A 21,490-nucleotide genomic window follows, 5' to 3' on the forward strand; every position below is an offset into this window, starting at 1 on the left:
TCAAAAATGTTATTTGGTAACGAAGTTAATACATTGATAAAGAAATGAACACCGGAGTGTTTTAAGACCACATGTAAGTATAAAGAAAAGAATATATACATAGGTAAGGGTGTCAGACAAACATAATGAAAAACAAGGATAAAAGAACATTTAAGAAAGTTGTAAGTCTTGGAAAAATCACAAATTTAAAATGCAAAGTAAATTTGAGTCATTTCCGAAATCATTTATAAATTACGGCCAAGGAACCTTAACAGGATACTCACACATCATCATTAATATGTTTCCTAAAAATTACAAAACAGTAACTTCTAGGAGTTTAGGAATTAGACTTCTCGGCTTTCGGCATCTATGGCCATATTACCAACACGTATGAGGGATGACGTCCCTCGGCGAGGACACTCTCCGGGGAAAGGGAAAGAAGAAAGGATTGGGGAAGGAAGGAAGCGGCCTGGGACCTATATGTCAGGTACCACCCCAGCGTTTGCCTGGTGTGAATTGAGTAAAACCCAGGAAAACCTCATTCAGGAAGCTTTTTACACTTTTTTCGACCCAGTGTCCTCACCGGGAATCGAACCCGGGACCGCTCGCACCGAAGGCAAGAGCGTTAGCTACTACGCTACGCGAGGCCACAACAGTAACTTCTGTTTACATGTAGACGCTGTATTTTACTAACAGGTTATAAACGCTATTAGAAAAGCAAAAAAGAACACGTGTTTTCAATACGAAATATATAATAAATTTACCACAATCAAATCTCTTCTCACTTTTTTCCCCTCTCTCTCTGAAAAAAAGCGACACACTGTGCGCTCCTGACACTATAAGCAATCAAAACACAAGAATACCTGACTACGCGAGTTATTTACACACTGAAGATAATTTTAGTATTGAAGTCATAATTGGGGAAAAAATGGTAGTGTTGTTTCTCAAATTATATTTTAAATGTTTATAAACATCGCACATTATAATTCGCGTATTCAAATCCTGTTTCCCTTATGTGAATTTTGAACTTTATGATGTTTTTCTCTGGTATTTTCTTAGTAATCTGTGGTCAATGACCTATACACAAGTAGGTCTAATAATAGTTGCAGTTTTTATTAGTTCAAACTTTGATGGTTTCTATTACTAATGGGGAAACTTTTGTTTAACAATGGTCGTATAATATACCATTTGAAAGAGTACAGTTCACTCTACTATTATTGTTTGTTTTGTTTTTTGTTTTGTTTCTTTTATGATGTCTAAGCAATGAACAAAACAAATTCGAGCAATTTTAATGTACGAGTTTGAGCTTCCTCGTAGCAATGTGGATAGCGTAAGCGACTTTGGCACGAGAGACCCGGCTTTGATTTCCGGAAGAAGCTCATGTGGCTGGGATCCAATGTTAAGTTGTAGGTGCACGACTCAATGGGACGCTAAACTCACATCTAATTAATGTAAGAATTCAAATTCGGAACGTAAAGCTGCAGAAACTACTCGCAATTAGCAACTAAGCATTTGGCCAGGGGACTAATCAGCTAACGTAGAGCACAATGTTGGTTCCGAAAGTTTCGTGAAGGAGGCCAAAGCACTGGAAATAAGGAGAGTCGTGGACGTCTTCTGCAACTGAAGATAAGGGTCACTAATGAAACTGACCACGCTAAGAACTTCACGTTGTCCATTTAGACATCTGTTCGATGTTTACACCAAATAAGAAAATCAAAAAAGCTCCACAAATGGGTGCCCCAAGACTTGAATGAAAACCAGAAAAACAAAGAAGTTTGCTCAAAGGATGTCTGCTCTGCGCTTCTTCCTCACAACAAAAATGATCTATTTTCGTGACTTTCTTATTACATGTGACGAAAAATGGATCCCATACAATAACCGACGACGTTCCGCACAGTGGCTCGACAACGATGAGGTACCACAGCACTTCCCCAAATCACAGTTGCATCAAAGGAAGGTAATGATCACAGTTTGGTGTTTGGCACATGGAGTTACTTACTATAACTTCTTGAACCCTGATAAAACCATTATAGCATGAGAGTATTGCCACGAAATTAAGAAAATACAACCAAAAATTGATGATAAACTTAATCCTAAGCTGAGATACACTACCTTAAAATTGATGACCGCAATTATTTTTGCATCTGATATATATCGTTAGGTCAAGTTAAGTTTAGATTGGTAAGTCACTTAATACCTTTCACTTTATTATACTGCCATTTATGAACCAGGCAGCCCAACACCCAAAGCGGGAACTAACAATTTAGACGCAGACGAGGTCAACAACTCAATTGAGCGACAAGGTCTTGTTGAACTACGGTACCATTTAAATCATAGTACGTTACACTGTTAAATTTCTTCCTATAGGAGGTAAACATTCTACCATTGAGCCACCGCGCCCCGAGTTCTTAATGGAATCAATTTGTTAACATCTTTATATATAACGGTAACGTGCTGTATCCTTTAAAATTTATGCAAGTCCCTCCTGTAACCATGTAACCTGTACAGCAGCAAAGTATTGTTGGTTGCCTATGATGAAAGGATATATAGATTTCTTACTGTAAAAGGATTCATTACGGGTAACGATGATTTAACGTACTGTATAGTTTAAAATTTATGACAATTCATCGCTTCTATGCAACCTGTAAAGCAGCAAAGAATTGTTGGTTACCTATGATAAAAGGATATGTAACTTTTCTTATTGCAGTAAGTTTTTTAACCTTTAGTTTTCCGTGATCCTCTTTACAGTCTTTACCAGAGTTTTAATGCTTAATATTGATTGTAACCAGAAATTAAGTCCTAATCTAATTACTGAAAGGAGACCCTCGATCAAATGTAATCTTGATAATAATCGAGAGTAGTTTTTTAAATCATGTAACCCTGTTAGAGTTATTGGCCTTAACGAACTAAACATTAAATGAATACTGCATATATGGAATATATGCAGGGAGACATACAAAAGCAAGCAATTAATACCAACAAAATGACTCACATCTTATACAGGTACAATGCTGTTAAAAAAAAATACAAAATACTTATTTGTTAAATATAAATATTTGACACCAATGGCATTTAGTTTTAACTGAGAGATTTGGTGCTAACGAATCCCCCTATAAAACTGGTGCGGGGGCTCAGTTCCCTCGCCTTTCTTCTTCTTTAATTCCTGATGATAACTGTAATTTAACGGGAACACTTTAACAACACAAATTAATAAACATAAAGATACTTTTGCTCCTCCAAATTCTAACAGATCGTTAAGCAAATAACATAATTGAACGGCGAATTTTCGCTAACAACTGGAACACATTATAGGACAGAATTTGTAATTTTAAAGAATGCTAATCTATTAAACCATTGTCTGTAAGCATATTCAGAATCAGAACCAATGTAAGAAATAGTACTCAGGTAATGATCGGAGTGTGGACACTACACTAAAAAACAAAAACATCTCGTTGCTCCGTACAATCCACATCTTTCTTCTTCTTCTACACTTAAGAAGACAAACTGATTTTATGTTTGAGTGTAAACAATTAGTTTTCATGCTCCTATCCATACCAAAACACTGTTCCTTATCTTGGTCTTGAAAATGCTGACAGATGATGCGAAAATTTGACGCTAAATGGTAATATTTTCTGAACGATCTATAAGAATTTAGAAGAGCAAAACTGATTACTTTTGACTTCACTTAGAATATTACTTTTCAGGCAGTCCACACTTCAACGAATTCACCAGAAAGTGTCAATACAGGGTGATTTGCAACTGTATACAGGGTTTGTATGATAAGTAATGAGACCAGGTCTGGAAACATTGTTTTATTGATCTGATCTGTACAGGGACTTAAAAGCTTTCGAAGTACTCTCCTCTTGCGTCGATGCACTTCTGCAATCGATGTTTCCACGCTGCAAACGCCCCCTGGAAGTCAGCAGCCGGCATGTCCTTTAGAAATGTGGTCACGGCTGCTTGGATGGCTGTGACGTCTGCAAAACGGGTTCCTTTCAAGCGTGGCTTCAGCTTCGGGAAGAGAAAGAAGTCGGCCGGGCTCACATCTGGGCTGTAGGGTGGTTGTGGAAGGACTTCCACCCCAATCCGGGTCAAAAAGGAGGTCACTAAGAAGGCGGTGTGGGCAGGGGCATTGTCGTGATGCAACTTCCACCGGCTAGCGATCGCCGGTCTTTTCCGCTTGACGCTCCTGTGCAGTCTCTCAAGGACTTGTTTGTAGAAGGCGGCGTTGACGGCTTGTCCTTGGGGTACAAACTCCTTGTGGACCACCCCCACATTGTCAAAAAAAACAATCAACATTGTTTTCACCTTTGACTTCGACATTCTGGCCTTCTTGGGGCGCGGGGACGCAGGAGTGTGCCACTCCGCGCTTTGACGTTTCGTTTCAGGGTCGTACTGGAACACCCACGACTCGTCACCTGTTATGACGTCATCTTCAAAGTTAGGGTCACTGTTCATGAGGTTCAACAGTTCCTGACAACAATCAACACGTCGTTGCTTTTGTTCGTCAGTCAACACTCGCGGCACCAGTTTCGCACAGATTTTTCTCATTCCCAATTGTTCCGTCACAATCTTGTGCACTGTTGTGTGGTTCATATCGAGTTCATCAGCAATCAATCTCAACGATAATCGACGGTCTGAGTTCAGGAGATCCCTCACTTTTGCCACAGTTTCGTCCGTAGTCACTGTTGTCGGGCGTCCAGCCCTCTCCAGATCCTCAACGCTTTCCCGGCCGTTCCGGAACGCACTGTGCCAACGAAACACCTGGGCTTTGGATAGGGCTTCCTCTTTGTAGGCCTCCGTGATGAGAGAAAGCGTCTGAGTAGCCGTTTTCCCCAGGCGAACGCAAAATTTGATCGCATAACGCTGTTCGATGGAACCCTCCATGTTTGTTGATTTTCCGCCGTGACAAGAATGTTCACAAGGGCTTTGTCCAAGGCTTGTCCGCGCTCCACTAAGGCTCGGAGCCAACTGACGCGCGGTGCGTTGCTTTGCTCGGACCCCCCCCTACATCCTCCATCACCGACAAACCCGCTCCAGCGACACGCGCGCCGCGGCGCGGCGAGTCTCATTACTTATCATACAGACCTTGTACAATCGAGTGCCTCAGCAGAGTCTACATTCAAACACAAAAAAGGTACCATATCAACACAAGGACTGGTCCGCTTCGTTACCAAGGCAATGACAGGCACAGATCGGACAGAAACATTATTTTAGTGGAAAAGGAGCATCTTGGTCTAGGTGGTGAAACATTTATTCAAAAGAGGTCAAGAGTTCAATCCTCCCATGCTTCACTTTCGTACAACAGTAGAGGTACATTCGTATCATATATTTTCAACTGTACACAATCCCACTCACAACTGCTACAGAAACTGGTTAGTTCGACTGGATTTACGGTCCCTTTCAGCAGTGAGACTATACGAAACGGGGACCTACAGCTTAACATGGAATCAGAACCACATAAGCTCCCACCTAGAATTAAACCTGGGTTTCCAGCACCAGAGGCGCTTATATGCTAATCATCCTCAAACTGCTACAGACATAGACAATATCCTTACTTTCCGACGCACCCCTACGATTTCACGTATCAGAATTAGTAAGTCTGCTTAAGTAGATTAGAATATTCAATCATATAACTTGGAAACACGAAAAAAAAAGTTACTGGTAAAGACGCATTTGACACACTAAAAATACTCAATGGAAGATGAGCAGTTACTTACAGATCTTTGCAAGCTGATAAGGTCAACGCAAATAATATACCAGGGCAACTATTCGGAAAAAAAGAAAGAAAAGAAAAAACGCAATATGGATATCAATGGCATACACTCTAAAATACAGATCTTTTACTATATACATTAGAAAAGTATATTACATTACTTTTCAACACATTCACTATTTAAATTGAAACACTTGTCATGACGTTTTACAAGGTTTGGCATTCCTTTTTTAACTCCTGCCTGGGAATGAAACCACCTGCTAACAGCATCATGAAGCGCATTGTCATTGTCGAAGCGGTGCGACGCAAGCCACTGTCTCATGTGCCTCAAGAGGTGGTAGTTGCTCGGCGCCAAAATCTGGGCTATAAGGAGGATGACGAAAAATATTCCCAGCGGAAATGCTTCAACAGATTTGGAGTACGTCCAGTAGGCGAGCATTATCATGAATTAGCATCACACTGTAAATAAGCATGCCCGACGCTTGTTCTGGATGGCTCGTCTGAGTTGTAACGTTTCACAATAGAATGGTAGCCTACCGCATGCACTTCACATTTGGTGGATTTTTCTACCAGAGCGTTCATTTTCAATTGTTACCAGTGCTCACTGTCTATACCGAACTACTGCACACATCGCCACAGGACTGACATCATTCTTCCTGGCCATTTTTCGCACATGCGCAAACGGTTTTTTAATAATAATAATAATATAATTAAGGAGGAGAAGTAGTAGTAGTAGTAGTGGTAATGGTGGTAGTAGTAGTAGTATTGCCCTCGTATGTATATGGGAGTGAGTGTTATCTACGGAAGTGCATTTAGAAGTTTCAGGAAAAGACTCAAATCTCGATTTCCAAAGTACGTCAACTATCAAGTATGTTATTCGAACGAACAAGGATTGTACAGAAAAAAAATGTTGTAATAAAAATCCAAACTAAATAAGTTGCGTTCAGTGGTGGCTCTTCAAGGGAGTCACATCGGTAAACATTACAATTTTATCGCTACAAGCGAAGGTAAGACTTCTAGCATATATCTGGACATGTAGAAACCATCAGTGTACTAGTAAGTTCTCTTTCCTTCGCTTGTAGCGATAAAATAGTAAATATTTTCAATGTCATTCTTTCAAGAGGCACTATTGGTTATGTTTCATATGCAACGAATACTTCTTTGATTGTGTAACGTTTGACTATCTAGGTCAGCGTTTCCCAACCGGTGTGCCGCGGCCGCTGGTGTGCCGCGAGGAATCGAAACAAAATCATTAATTTTATAGCAATCAAATTGCAAAACGTAAGGAAAAATGTATATTTGTATTTCACATTATTATGAACCTCTACTATGAATCTACAATTTTAAGTTTCATACCAGGTTACTGTTCTGTACATTTCTAATGTTTAAAAAAAAATGGTTATTATTGTTATGACCATCATTGCTTCTTTATTATTGCAGACTATTTCGTAACTTGAAAATTTAAAATATCATTCAATCCTTTCGACAAATTACCTACATTTGTGTTTTAAAAGTAAGAGAGATTTGTTTGTTCGTTCGTTATTTAGTGATCTTCCTTCTTAGTAAAAGGTTGGATGCAGTTTTTAAAAAGAAAGCGTATTTTTAAAAAAGATGAGTCCAATATTTCATTGCAATTGTTTTCTATTTTAAAATTAGAATGAAAAATAAGCATAATGATTTACTACGGGGAAAAACCAGTGATAGAGCCTTTTTCTCTGTAAGATGGAGATCAATAATCACAGAAAAAATACCACTGTGTTTTATATTTACAAATAATATCTAAAAGTGTGCCACGAGAATCCAAGTAACACCCGTAGTGTGCCGCGAGTTGAAAAAGGTTGGGAAACGCTGACCTAGGTCATTGTTCCTCCTAACTAATTAGCTCTATGGCCTATGAAACCCGAACGTTCAATGCCGCCTTCACAAAAGCTCTCCATTGAGATCTACTCTTAGCCAACTGGATCCAGTTTCTATTTTGTATTTCTATTTCTGCCAGATCCATCTTAAATATTGTATTTCCATCTGCGCTAGGTATTCCTATTTTATTATTATTATTATTATTATCGGGTTTCCAGTTAAAACTTCGTAAGTGTTCCTATTTTCTTCCATTCTAGCTAAATCAGCCTCCTAGACTTAATCACCCTAACAATATTAGATAAACGATATAAATTAATTATGCAGTTCCTAGCTATAAAGTTTCCGCCATTCCCCATTCGCATCTCTCTTGGGTCCGAATATTCTCTTAGGGTTTTGCCGTCTACGTTCTTCCTTCAAGGTAGGCAACTATGTTTCGCAACCGTAAAGTACAACACACATAATTATCGTTTAATATTGTAATATCCCACGTGGTATTGTGTACAAACAACATTTTACGCTTATGTTTATAAACATCACCACATGGTTTTACGTGGAGATACTATGCAGCACATGGATCCACTACAACCAGCAGACAACAGACTTCTGGATCCTCCCACGAAGTAGATGACGACATCGGTGCAGCAGCGCCACAGCCGTTTGGGGAACTATAAATTCGGCAGCTGATAGCGGATCTGTACCAGTTCACTGGTGTCCCTCCTATTGTTTGCTTCGGAACATTAGGAGTAACCAAACCCCAAGCCTCTAGTCTGCTTCGGGACTTTTGGCTTTTCGTTTCACCTGGCTTAGCCTGCTTCGGGAGTCCTACACCCAATTGCTTAGCGTGCTTTGGGGCTCTGTAACCACTACCCCCACCCCACTGCTTGCCACGGAGCTTTGGGGAATCCTTCACCACCCTACCTAGCCTGTTATGGGGCTTTGTGGAGATTCTGTCTGCGACCTCTCGGTCAAAGACTACCTATTTCTAACCTCACAAGTATAAAGAAGACAGGGTTTCTACTAAAATTCCAAAATGAAATTTCGTGACTTTTCCGTTACCTTTTCTTTACCAAATCATAATATGTCATAACACTTTCAAGAGCGAATTTGGGTGCGAATTAGGCCGAATTTTCATCCATGCGATAGAAGTGTGGTTTGCTTGCGATTTGATAGTGTCTAAAGCCGACCATAGACATTTCTGGTGATGAATTTTGACGTTTTATAGAACAAAATTTTCCAATCTGTATTTACATTTATTTGTACAGATTTAAAAAAAAAAAAAAAAAAAAAAAAAAAAGTGACCCAAAAGCTAAATTTCGTGACTTTTGTGACCGACAGACACCCTGAATGAACATCTTTGCAATATTTCTGTAAATACTGCTTTAGTGAATTTCATAATAAAAGCCGGTAGTGGGAGTCGATTCCGGACACTTTTTATTACCTCGCTCTACCTACATCCTATATGGGACAGTTTTACAATATATTTTCAGCTTCAAATTCTTCGACAAAAGATTTTGGGCTGTATAATTACATGAATTCTCTCCTAGATACTTGAAAGTATCCACTTTGTCAAAAGTATTGTTTGAAATTTTAATGTATCCATATTTTGCAGTATTACGGTCACAGTGAACTTCCATGCATTTAGTTTTCTCTGCACTTACTTCTAAACCACATGGTTCCACCTACTACTGAATAATGTGTCCTTCTAATATTTCCTTGTGAACATCTTAGTAACAAATCGCCCAAACCCTTTCTTGATATGAGACATTTTCGTTTATTTCAAAGTGTGAAATCTGATTAACCATTTTACTATGTACAATTACAAATCATCCTGTATAGGATTTCTTTTCCCACATAGAGCTTTTCTCTTTCTTTCGTGCAAGAATATGTTGACAAAAGATGAAAAAAATATCAAGACATTTATAGGATATTTTTTCATATATACGATATGTATATAAAACACAACATGCGTTAATGAATCCCATGTCATTTAATGCAATTGTTAACACAATCCCATTGCCATGAACACGTGTAAACAATTCCAGGTAAGTGGTTATTTTACATCCATACACTACCTGACAAAATATTCCTTTCACCAGAGCCCTCTCCTCTAAACTGAAAATAAAAAAGTTGAAACAGTCATTGCACAGAGATGCTTGGTTCCTTACTTAGACCAAACGCCAAAACAAAAGTAATTACAGGTAGAATCGTTACTTTAGTTTTGTGCCTTTTTGCAGCTTAATCTCCCGTTCTAGTGAAACACCGGAACCAAAGAATCACCTGCACAGTCTATGACAAAAGGAACAGCGCACTATGTATTGAAATACTAACGAGACTGCTTACTTGTTTGCGCAGTGATTTAATTTATCGCGACTATTGTTTAAGAGGCAAAGATATCTTACCTAAACATTCTTGTATTTGCTAATGGACGCTATAGGATACATATTTGTTACCCTGTATCCGTAAAACAATTTATCTTCTTTAAATCATTTAGTAGTGTCTGCTACTTTCTTCAGTAACTTCTGTGACTGCTACGCTAGAACTACTGTGGATCCTCTCATCTTAGGATTATCCAAGAAAAGGACAACTTAATTACTTGCAAAACAAATTACGAAACAACAGAAATTTTGGCAAGTACTTGTATGTATATATCTATCTATCTATCTATCTTATATATATATATATATATATATATATATATATATATATATATATATATATATATATATATTAATTTAATGATTATAATTAAACTTAACACAAACAGTAAGTTCCCTGCCTCCTATGAACGAAAACAATCATTAAACACTATAAAAAATTACTTAATCTAATCATAATACGCCTCATCCTCACTTTGAAAAATTAAGAGTTAATATTAATACTGGCGTTGATTACCCGTTTTGCTGCATTAAAATGAAAAACTTTAAATACACAACTTCTTATGCCATGTGTTCGGTAAAAATAACAGTAAATTAAATATTACTACTGTGGGCTAAATTTGGATTTAAACGGCTTCGGATTCAGAAGTGTCACTCTTCATCTCAGCGACTCCGATAACCATAGATTCGACACTAATATTAGTTATTTTCGATCATTCTTATGTATCTTCCTCTCCTCCAGGTTACGGGGTTCAATTTGGATTTAAACGTCACTCTTTCACACTTTGTGCGTTATTGAAATCATATGTATAGAGGATATGGTGTGTTAATATAATCGGCTGTTTCCTCTTTCATTAATATTTATGTGAAATCACAGCCGTCATAGATGCTCAATATGTACGGACACAGGGATTGTCCAATCACAGCAGGGAGCTGTGGTACAACCCATGTGGTTCGAGTGGAGAGTACCGACCTCGAGAGTGAGTGATTGTTCTGGGAAGCGGACAGGGTGGCGTACTGGTTAACGCATCGGCACGGTATGCCGGAGGTCCTGGGTTCGAGTTCCGGTCCAGTCAGTCACTTTTTCACTCTTTGTGCGTTATAGTCACTGTCATTTTTATATTTATAGATTACACTGAATTTGTGACCTTGCCTAACGTATGTATGTGTGTGTGTGTGTAGAAAATTTTTCATGAAAGACTTACTAGTGTATTTAGTGTAGAGAATTTTATTCTCCACAATTGTGATGATTGTGAGAAATCACCACACTTCTTCCTTTTCCAGAAATCTCTGATGTGTTATTGAAACATTGACGATTGGATGAAACATGGATAAAATTATTATCACACTACTTACAGAAATCGTGTAAAAATTCTCCTACTGTCTTTTAAGAAGTTTAACTATTTTTTATAGATACAAGGTTACTAATATTTAGTATTTAAATTTTCTTTTGATTTTCACACAAATTATTTCAAGACTTTTCTAACTCCTTCCTCAGTGAATAGTATTCCCCTACGCTGTTCAACTAACATGAAAAATGGATTTTTCACTCATGAGAATCCCGTAACTAGAATAAAATAAAAAATTATACCATTACATTCCCCATTTCTAACTTGTATGGGATAAAATTCAAGAAATGTACCTCTTGAAAAACCGTCACTATATGGAGAAGTGTTTAACTACAATTTTGTACTACACACCTTAAAAAGGTGGAAAGTAAAGTTTTTCATTTTATTCGAGTTATGAGATTCTCAAAAGCCGAAAATTCATTTCAAATTACCCACCTAATAATGCTCCTCAGTCAATTTTTTCCCAATATTTCGAGTATAACATTCAGACACTTATCCTCAAGGGCATACAATGGCTTAAATCTTTTTCTTTACAACACAATCTTTAGATTCTTTTTCTATGTTTCAGCAGTGAAAATTTAATATTACTCTGAAAAAAAAAAAAAAAAAAAAAACTTATGGCTACAAATTTAAGCCATTGCGTGGCCCTGACGACGTGTCTGAAAGTCATACTCGAAATATTGGACGACGAATTGACTGAGAAACATTACTAGGTGTGTATTTTGAAATGTATATACGTTGTGTTCTATATGCTTGAACAGCATAGAGGTAGGGTCAAAGAAGCCTTGAAACCATATGTGTTAATATTTACACAAACCAGGGTGTTCGGGTGAGATGTTTTGGTATTTTAAAATATTGAATACGCGTCCCGTAACATTGATCCGTAACATTATAACGAGGAGATGAGAACTGATGGAATGTGTTGACACCAGTTATACCAACATAATTCTATACACATTCATTAAAAGTGGATACCTAGCTGAACGTCCTAAACAGTTTGTAACTCCCAAGGAGTTCGCCTTTGATCTTGATGGTTCGAACGTTTGTGATCATTGTGGCGCATTTTACATTCGATGTTCATGGTGGAAGTTAATGGTCTGTTCTGAACATTTCGTGAATGTCGACAATGTCCATTTTGTGAAGTGTAATACATACATCCTATAGAAGATTGATCTCTGCAGCTCCCGGACACGTATTTTTTTGTCGCCCTCCTTATGCACATGGTGAGTCATTATCAGCTAATATTTTTCCTGTCATCATTGTTTACATTACACTTTCAAATGAGGCTTACCAGAGACCGCACTTGCGACCTCGCACTCAAGGGGTTCCTTGTAAGATGCCGAGGTTGGATAAATCTCATATAAATATAACAGAGTTTGTTTGTCTGTCTGTCGGTCAGTGTGCGGCCTGGGCACCAGACGAGTGGACCGAGAGTTACCAAATTTTGGTCACGGGTACCTTGGTCCAAGCCCTAGACCAAGACGAAGCGGTTTCTTTTCTTTTCTTTCTTTTTTTTTTTTTTTTTTTTGTTTTCAAAATTCGAACCGAGGTGGGGTCTCAAGGAGGGGGGCGTTTACCTGGATATGTAAAAGTAGTAGAGAGTGACCGATAGTGTCGAATTCATAGTTTTCTTGCGATTGCTGAGATCAATGGTGAAACTCCGATCGCATTCACCACATTCGGCTGCGGGTCGGGGGACACCGGGGGGAAGGATACCGAGACATGTAAAAATAATCCAAAATGACCGATATTAGTATCAAGTCCATAGTTTTCGCAGTCGATGAGTTCAATGGTGACACTTGCATTAGTGATGACTTGCAAATTTAGCTACCATTGTATGCAGGCCTTGAGCCATCTGTGGGGAGGGAGGGGGGAGATTACCGAGGCATGTAAAAAATAATCCAAAATGACCGATATTAGTATCAAATCCATAGTTTTCGCGCTCACTGAGTTCAATGATGACACTTCCATTAGCGATGACTTGCAAATCAGCTACCATTGTATACTTGCCTTAAATCACCTGCGATGGGCGGAAAGTAAAAGAGTCATGTAAAAAATAATAAAAAATGACCAATATTAGTGTCAAATCCATAGTTTTCGCGGTCACTGAGATGAATGGTGATACTCCCACAGAATTGACTACCAAATACAGCCCCTATGCGAAGAATGAGTATTTCAGTTAGTTCTATATAAAGACACGAGGACGAGGGATGAAAACTATTGCCCACAATATGACGTAGGGGCATGTATTATACGGTACAGGATGTATCAAAAGTACAGTGCCATAGACCAATTCCGTTGTTGTAAGTAAAGATATGAAAAATGAAAAGAGGTATAAGTTTTTTAAAACAGGTGGTTTCCAATCTAAAATGGAGGATTTTTTAAATTTTTAATCGCATCTGCTGTGTGGACTCCACACTGATAAGGTGCCACTATGTTAAATGAAAATGTGACATTGTCAATTCAGCAAGCTTTCCCTGGGTCCTGATCATACCAAGAATATAGCATTTTGGGAAACGAATTCGGAGCGTCTAGGTTCCCTCATACAACAATGTGCACGTTCCCTGTGTCATTTTTACATGTCCTGATGTTCCGTTCGAACATCCTGCTGAACTGGAAATATTACTCTTTTGTCCTTACATTCCGTTCGAACACCTGCTGAACTGGAAATATTACTTTTTTTGTTCTTACATTCCGTTCAAACATCTGCCGAACTGGAAATATTACTTTTTTGTCCTTATATTCAGTTCGAACACCTGCTGGACTGGAAATATTACTTTTTTGTTCTTACATTCCGTTCAAACACCTGCCGAACTGGAAATATTACTTTTTTTGTTCTTACATTCCGTTCAAACATCTGCCGAACTGGAAATATTACTTTTTTGTCCTTATATTCAGTTCGAACACCTGCTGGACTGGAAATATTACTTTTTTGCCCTTATATTCAGTTCGAACACCCCCTGAATTGGAAATACTACTTTTTTGTCCTTACATTCCGTTCGAACTGAATATGAGTAGCATTTCGTACATTTAACCTTTTCGATATTTTTTCTCATTGCCGCTATATTCTCATAATCTTATTTTGACCCCTATTAGACCCTCTTAATGCGCTTGTTGGCCAATATAAAAAAATACGCGTCGCTTCTTTTTCGATGTTCTCTAAGTCTATGCAATCTCATCACAATCGATGTGTTACACCAGGGTACACTACCTTGTAAAAGTCGATATTGTGACAAAGGTAGTATACCTGAAATAAATTATAGTGGAATTCCTATTGTAAATCTACACCGTTGGCTCACTTGTGGCTATATATATGACACGGGAGGTACCAGTTCGAACTTCGGATAACATGTTAACCTGTTGGTCCACTTCTCATGTAGCCTCTGTGTTGAAAGTACAGTAAACTTCAAATCAAACAGCCAACATCACAGCAAGGCATAGTTGTGTATTTCTTCCTTACTAATATAAGGTTTACGCCGCTGCGTAATAAGTTCCCTACGTTCTTCTTAAGTACTTGCAAAGTTTGCAAGTCTTGGTCTGCATATTGTTCAACTACACCATATTGATAAGTTGATTGTAAGAGGATGGCTTGTAGAGTAAAGAGACATCTGATGGATTCTTCTCTATATAGGAGGCAAATACCATATAGGGACTGCCTTTTTTCTTCCTTTCCATGGAGTAAACATAGGACCAATTTACATAACGGTAACTCAAATTTCTTCGTGAAAGATATAAGGTTGAGAATGCGCTTCCAAAACTAATTGTTTACATTAAAATGGCTAATTATCTCGTAATGAGTCTTCGACTCTTTATTTTATTGGCGCCTGCCCATCTTCTATATACAGATTCATGTCTGTAAATCTTGTATATATCCCATAAATGTACTCTTATATAATTATATATGTCATGAATAATGTATGTACTTTTTAATTAAATCATTCACTCGTGAGATAAACACTCTCCAATCTAAACAAAGTGGTCATTATAAGCTAGTATTGTATCCACTCTAGTTCAGGGCAGGGCGAAGCTGGAGAACACTAGCACGGTTGACTCCGTTGAGAGTAGGTCCGTTAGCGACGCTGAGTATGCGCTTAAAGAAAGAAAAGTGAGGAAAGCACGCATCAATGCTAAGCGGTCACTTCAAGCTAACTTTCCATTACAACTACGAACCTCATTTTTAGCGCTGTTTCTACATTCACTGATCACTTATATACTTTCCGCCTAGATAATAAGTTCTTTAAACATTATCTTTCCTTTGTGAATTACCTGACTCTATCTGTGAATATCAATTAAAATCTCGCCGTATTATTAATCTACACGTTTTGTTTTCACTATGATAAATTGTGCCTTATATTAGTGTTGGTTGCTTGATTCGAGATTAAGCATTCCTTTCAGAAACAAGGCTATGAGACGTGAACCTATAGCTTAACGCCGTCAACTGCAAGTGAACCACGTGACGCCAGGAATTGAACCTGGATCTCCTACATTAAAAAATACTACGTGGTATTAAATCTAATATTCCTTCTTCGACTTCTTACGTACGGTATGAATGTGATTTTGTGTTGGAGTAGCTTTGGCGAACCACATTTTGGAAGATTTACAGGTAAAATTGAATATTTTGCATGAAAAGACATCAATTTTTTCTGCAAGCGACAGAAATACAAAGTAATACAGCTGTATTTTAGGTTTATAAATGTAGGGTTACTAGCGTAAAAACCACTACAAGTGCTTTACGACGGATAAAATAATTAAGTGCATATGAAAGATGACTCTATTAGATGCTATTTTCCACCGGCGGTAGTATAATTCTGCACAGTTTACAGAAGCTGTATTTTAAGTTTACAATACGAGCATTACTAGAATAAAACCATGACGAGTGCTATTGAAACAAGTATAATTACCAAAACCTACTTCTTTTCAATACCCTCGCTTATGCGTATACCCACCATCGCAGACGCGCCTGCTCCCTTCGGACGCACTCCGCAATACCACGCGAAGCCAACAGCTTTTCCCTGCCTTGACTCGGTTAGATAGCATTCGTGCTTTTTAGTGGCCACCTAGCACAACTGGTTGGTGCTTTATCTACTAGTGTTTATTCCATACGTTCACATTGTATTTCGAACAAAAATCACTACCAAGTGAGCCAAGGACACAACCTACTATTTTGGGGGAGAAACTGGGTTAAGTTACAAAGTTGGTCGTCCATTTCTAATAAAATTTTGAAAATTTACCGGGAAGAAATGAAGAATTTGCTTGTTTCTGTGCTTGCTAATGTATAACGAGAACGAAAGTTGTGTTTATTTTCTCATGTAAACGGTTCTAAACATGGAACTACTTGGCAAGTGCAGGAAACTACTTGGCGCAAAGTTACTTCATAGTAGAATTATCGGAATGTAATGAGCATTTGTTTTTAAACATGGATAGTGATAATCACGAAAATCTATTAAAAATAAGTAGATGTCATAGCTTAATAAATCTAAAAATAAATTGTAGAAAATGCGGTAAGTAAATAACTAAAAAATCGTGGAGAAAGTTACACTTTTCAATGTAACGGTAAGTAACAACCAACATGACGGCAAGGTTGTAGAACACAGGTCCCCCTTCCCATTTAGCTATAATAAAGACAGAAAACAATGTGTCCTGCGGAGCCCTAACTCACCTTCAGTCGCTAACTCTCGCTCGGCAATACTGTGAATTAAATATTAAATTTTGGTACAGAAAGGAACCACTCATTACGCTTTTAACCAAAAACTAGGCGGACGACCAACTTCACAATAAGTGCTCTGATTTGTGTATCATTTAATAATTGTATAGAAGTCCAGATTATAGAAATGAGAAATGCGGAATACTGTAAAGACAACGTATATGTAGTTACCGGAAGCGAACACGGTAATAGTATACATGAGAACGTCGTGATCTGCGTTTCTTCTGTGTACTATTACCACTTCTACATGAAATACCATAAATTTTCTACGTAGTGCAATAGTAAGAAGTATCCATGTGCACAAGACATGCGATATGCGTTTAATTCCCCCCTTCCTTACACACACATAGTCATAAATAAAGTACAAGGGCACTACACATGCAGATATGAAGTACAGGTACGTTCTGTTTTATTTTCATATTAGTCGATAAGTAAATCAAAGTCGTTTGTTACCCCCTTGGTAAGTTCGTAGATACTCAATGAATAATCCCTGAAAGTATGAGCGTCCAGCTCCTTCGGGAACTGACGCGGCTTTACGTATACTACATCCGCGAACACAAGCGAATATGAATACACTAAAGCAAGTAGTTAGTCCTAACCTAACCTAACCTAATAGTAACAAAAACTGGCATAAGTGCACTTTGAGCAGAACATTCATAGGGACCAATACTAAAACGAGCCCTGCGGGACTTCTAACCCCTTCGCTCGCGCAGCTATAGTTTGTGGAATAAGTAATACTGGAGATCTTACATTTGCTCGATTGGGGGAGAAACTAAAAGATACCCAAAATTACTTGTTCTGTTCAAACTGCACTCTTACCCAAAAATTACAGAAATCAAAACTTTTTTTTTTTTTTTTTTCGAAAAATAGGCTGGTCCCCTTCAACTAAACATAAGCAGAAACAACTACACACAACACATTGGGTCATGTCACACTTTCAATGTATTATCCGTATACCGCCAATGATCGTGCAATTACAGCCAAGATAACCACACACATTTCACATATAAACAGGACATAACTTCCCCATTACTATCCTATATGGATGAGAAAATAATCAATTAATCAGTAACATATAGAAATACCTGGCATTCAAAAATTATCTTACAAGCATCATCAACCTTGCACGAATCTTGCGTTCTGAACTCGTCCAGCAGACGACACTTAGAAATAATCGTTCGTTTCACTACTATTATGAACTCTATGATTTAAACCTTATTACACGCATTAATCATTAAACAAATTAACTGTTATCTACCAAACGAAAATTCATCAGATATGTTTCACATACCTTTTAAGGAATATTCTTAAACCTGGTTGCAACTTTCCCAATTGTATGACTGCCATGCTCTCACAGCAGTAGATAAGTTCCTATATACAGAACTCTCCTTGAGGTTACTTGATCTCCATATTGGAGGTCTTCTCCCAATATGTGACTCTTGATTAGATTGTACTGTAGAAAAGCACTGAATAAATAAACCTTTGATAAAGTTGGCACATTTTTAGATTTCCAAAATAAACACTAGTGAGTTCTATAACATTGTTTCTTGCATTAAGAATCTCCAGGATGCTAACATATAATACTATAAGTATTGAAATGTATCCAAAATTATAATTTGGAGTTCCTCAAGGTTCCATCTTGGACCCTAGTTCTAATAATGTATATAAATAAGCTGACATGCGAGCACTGTTTCACTTCGGTAGGAAAAATGTGCTGCATGACTGTGCCTCCAATGACACGGAATATGCATACGAATTAAACTGTCTAACTTGATCCGAAACATTGGGAATACGATGTAACTTAATATGTCTCCGTACAGGTCAAATTTAGGCACATCATTCGAAATAACTGTTGAACAATTATAATTATTTTATTAATTTCCTTCTTATTGCCCTCCACAACATTTCCGCTGGGCAATACTACCCCTAACAGCACAATTACATTGCAGGCATATGCTTATCATGTTCCCCAGGTACATGGGAATGTGCTCAGTATGTTCCTTATGTAATTATGAGAGAGAAATCACATGGCTGGCAAGTGATAGTCTAGTCACAGTCTATGTCCGCCCCTAGGTACATGCCTGACATGTGCCTGGGGAACTTACCTAGTTCTAGGTATGTTCTTCCCCATACCACAAGTAAAAATTTCTCCCCAAAAATATATTAAATCGCCATTTCGCGTAATTTGCTTAAGGTAAGTCTAAAATATACTTTTAGAAAGTAAAAAAGAAGTACGTGGGCCTCACATACGTATGAAAGATACATCTTAATTTTTATTCATCAGTTATGTTATTTTCTTCTAAATTCATCTCCCAAATTTGATGCATTTGTTGCTTCTTTTTTCTAAGCGATTGTGTGCTAAAAGGACAGAAATTGGAGAAAGCGCGAGAAACCGTTGCATGTTACTACGCATGAGCAAATGCAAACAGCTGACTGTCATTCGTGCGTCGTTGGAGATATCAATTATGTGTCATAAGTATCTGAAAAAGTATGCACCTGGAGGAAGTACCTCGAACATGATAGATATATGTCCCAAGTGACGACATAAAAACAAATGACTATCAGTGCGAAACTGAGCCAGGTACATAAATGCAACATTTGTGGTACATAGTCGCAAATATCAACTAGGTGTAGCAAGCACTTAAAAATTTAGGTAGCTGAAGAACATGAATATCATATGTACTAAGTGTCGGGTACCTAAAAAGTAGCTGGGATACCGAAACGGCAAATGCCTAGCATATCTTGTGCTGTTAGGGATGAACCTTAGGTACTCATCTGTCTCATCCTACTTTTTCAAAATAATCATTAACAGATCGACTATTAATGAGCTTCCTATATCATAGACCAGCCAGGTGTTTGCACCAGACAGTTTGTCTCCAGCGAACTGTTCATACGATGGTCAAAATAGTGTGGAACACTAGTGTTTCGTGATTTCCAAAGCGTAACTGGGCAGATCACGGAAACGAATCATAACACATTAAGAAATGTCAATTTTTAATATTTTTCGATTTTTTTTTTTTTTTTTTTTTGTATCGTTAACATAAAACATTTATCAACTCCTTATATTTTCCATTGTGGTCACCTGAAAATATTTATAGAAGACTATGAGTCGTGAGAAATGACGATTGATTTTTTTCTCAAGGAGGCTACTATCAACAACAGGATTTTACAGTTTGCTGATAACGCCCAAAACCAACGCTGAGAAACTTCATATTTCTCAGGGACAATGTGCATACGTTCCTTCGTTGATATAGAAGCCTCGTTTTTCGATGTAGGGCTGGTGCGTACAGTCCGTCTTTCACATATATATAATATAGTGAAGATGTACTGAAATGGCGATTAATGTTTTTTTTTTTTCATTATGAGAGAAGTTAAATCATTTCCTATGTTGTTTGCCGACTACAGTACACAGAATGAAATTGCTGCCCGGTTCTGAAGACAATTCTAATAGTCTAGCCACTGATCGTCAAGCCGCTTGGAGTACAAGGAGGGCAAGGAGCAGCAAGAAGTGAAATTTATCAGTCTTGGATAATTACCAATCCCCCTACTCCAGTGACCTCCTAAATTATACTCCCTCTTGTGAAATAAATATTAGTATTTAAGTGATTCCAAGTGTGGGAATAACCACGAAAAGGTATAATAACAGCAATAAAATATTAAGCGTTTTAAGCACATATGGCACTTAATACACCAAGTATTAAAGATATAATTTTGTATATAGTGTTCGGGATATAGAGAATAAATATTCAGTATCCAGGTAATGTATTCGTATTTCTTTTATATGGTTGTTAACATTTGATTCATCTCCTTTATCGTTAGATTTACCAGTTTAAAGAAACAAGAATCTTAGCCTCTCCATATTTAAGATTCACATCGAGTTTTTATTTACTTATTTATTTAAATATTTATTTATTTATATTGGTCTATTACTGTTACTGTTACTGTTCCCGGTAAAAATACAGAAACTGATTAGTCATGGCTAGGGCCCGGAAGTTGAGGAAAAATCATCTTTTTTACGAGTGCCCGAAGACGAGGCTTAACATAATATATGTTCATTTTGGGTCATTGCAGGCCAGAAAATGGTGGATTTTATTTGTCTTTTTTTTTTTTTTTTTGCCTTTTTCGGCTTTTTTTGTTTTGTTTTGTTTATTGGTCTTTTCTAAGCTTTTTATAGGTCTTAACGTCTTTTTGTGCACTTCATCTTTCGATAATAAATTTACTGACCATTAACTCGAATCATCACCACCTCTTAAAAATCTTTTCTTAGTAAAAAGAATCCAATGATGAGACATTCGTCAACGACTGGACTGATAAGACCAGATCTGCAACAATCACAAGTCAGATAAGGAGGCTTAATAATGTCCTCCAGCAAGAGGGGTGTGAGGATGTGGAAGTTTTCTTATTTTGGTTTGTACTTCAGTTTGTGGAAGAAGGACAGATCGTTAACCTACCACAAGCTTGCATTTCTTGAGCATTATATTCATTAAATATGTAATTCTAATTAAATTGG

The 21,490-nt window shown here is 37.6% G+C and overlaps 1 protein-coding gene across 4 annotated transcripts in view; it reads right to left on the reverse strand.

Moving 5' to 3' along the window:
* Positions 1-18,528, reverse strand: part of PGS1 (Phosphatidylglycerophosphate synthase 1) — a 39,608-nt gene extending 21,080 nt beyond the window's left edge. The window contains exons 1-2 of one of the 4 annotated variants that reach the window (XM_081732135.1): positions 18,272-18,528; positions 9,952-10,110 (exon numbers count right to left, since the gene is read on the reverse strand). In XM_081732135.1, coding sequence (XP_081588261.1) covers positions 9,952-9,959 — 8 coding nt within the window. In that variant the 5' untranslated portion in view covers positions 9,960-10,110; positions 18,272-18,528. Of the gene's footprint in view, positions 1-9,951; positions 10,111-18,065; positions 18,225-18,271 lie in introns of those variants that run through there. The other 3 variants (XM_081732134.1, XM_081732137.1, XM_081732136.1) reach the window with 3 other exon arrangements.
* Between the last annotated feature and the right edge of the window lie 2,962 nt (positions 18,529-21,490).

The sequence above is a fragment of the Thermobia domestica genome, chromosome 11 (genome assembly GCF_964235325.1).
Source record: "Thermobia domestica chromosome 11, izTheDome1.hap1.1, whole genome shotgun sequence".
Taxonomy (NCBI): domain Eukaryota; kingdom Metazoa; phylum Arthropoda; class Insecta; order Zygentoma; family Lepismatidae; genus Thermobia; species Thermobia domestica.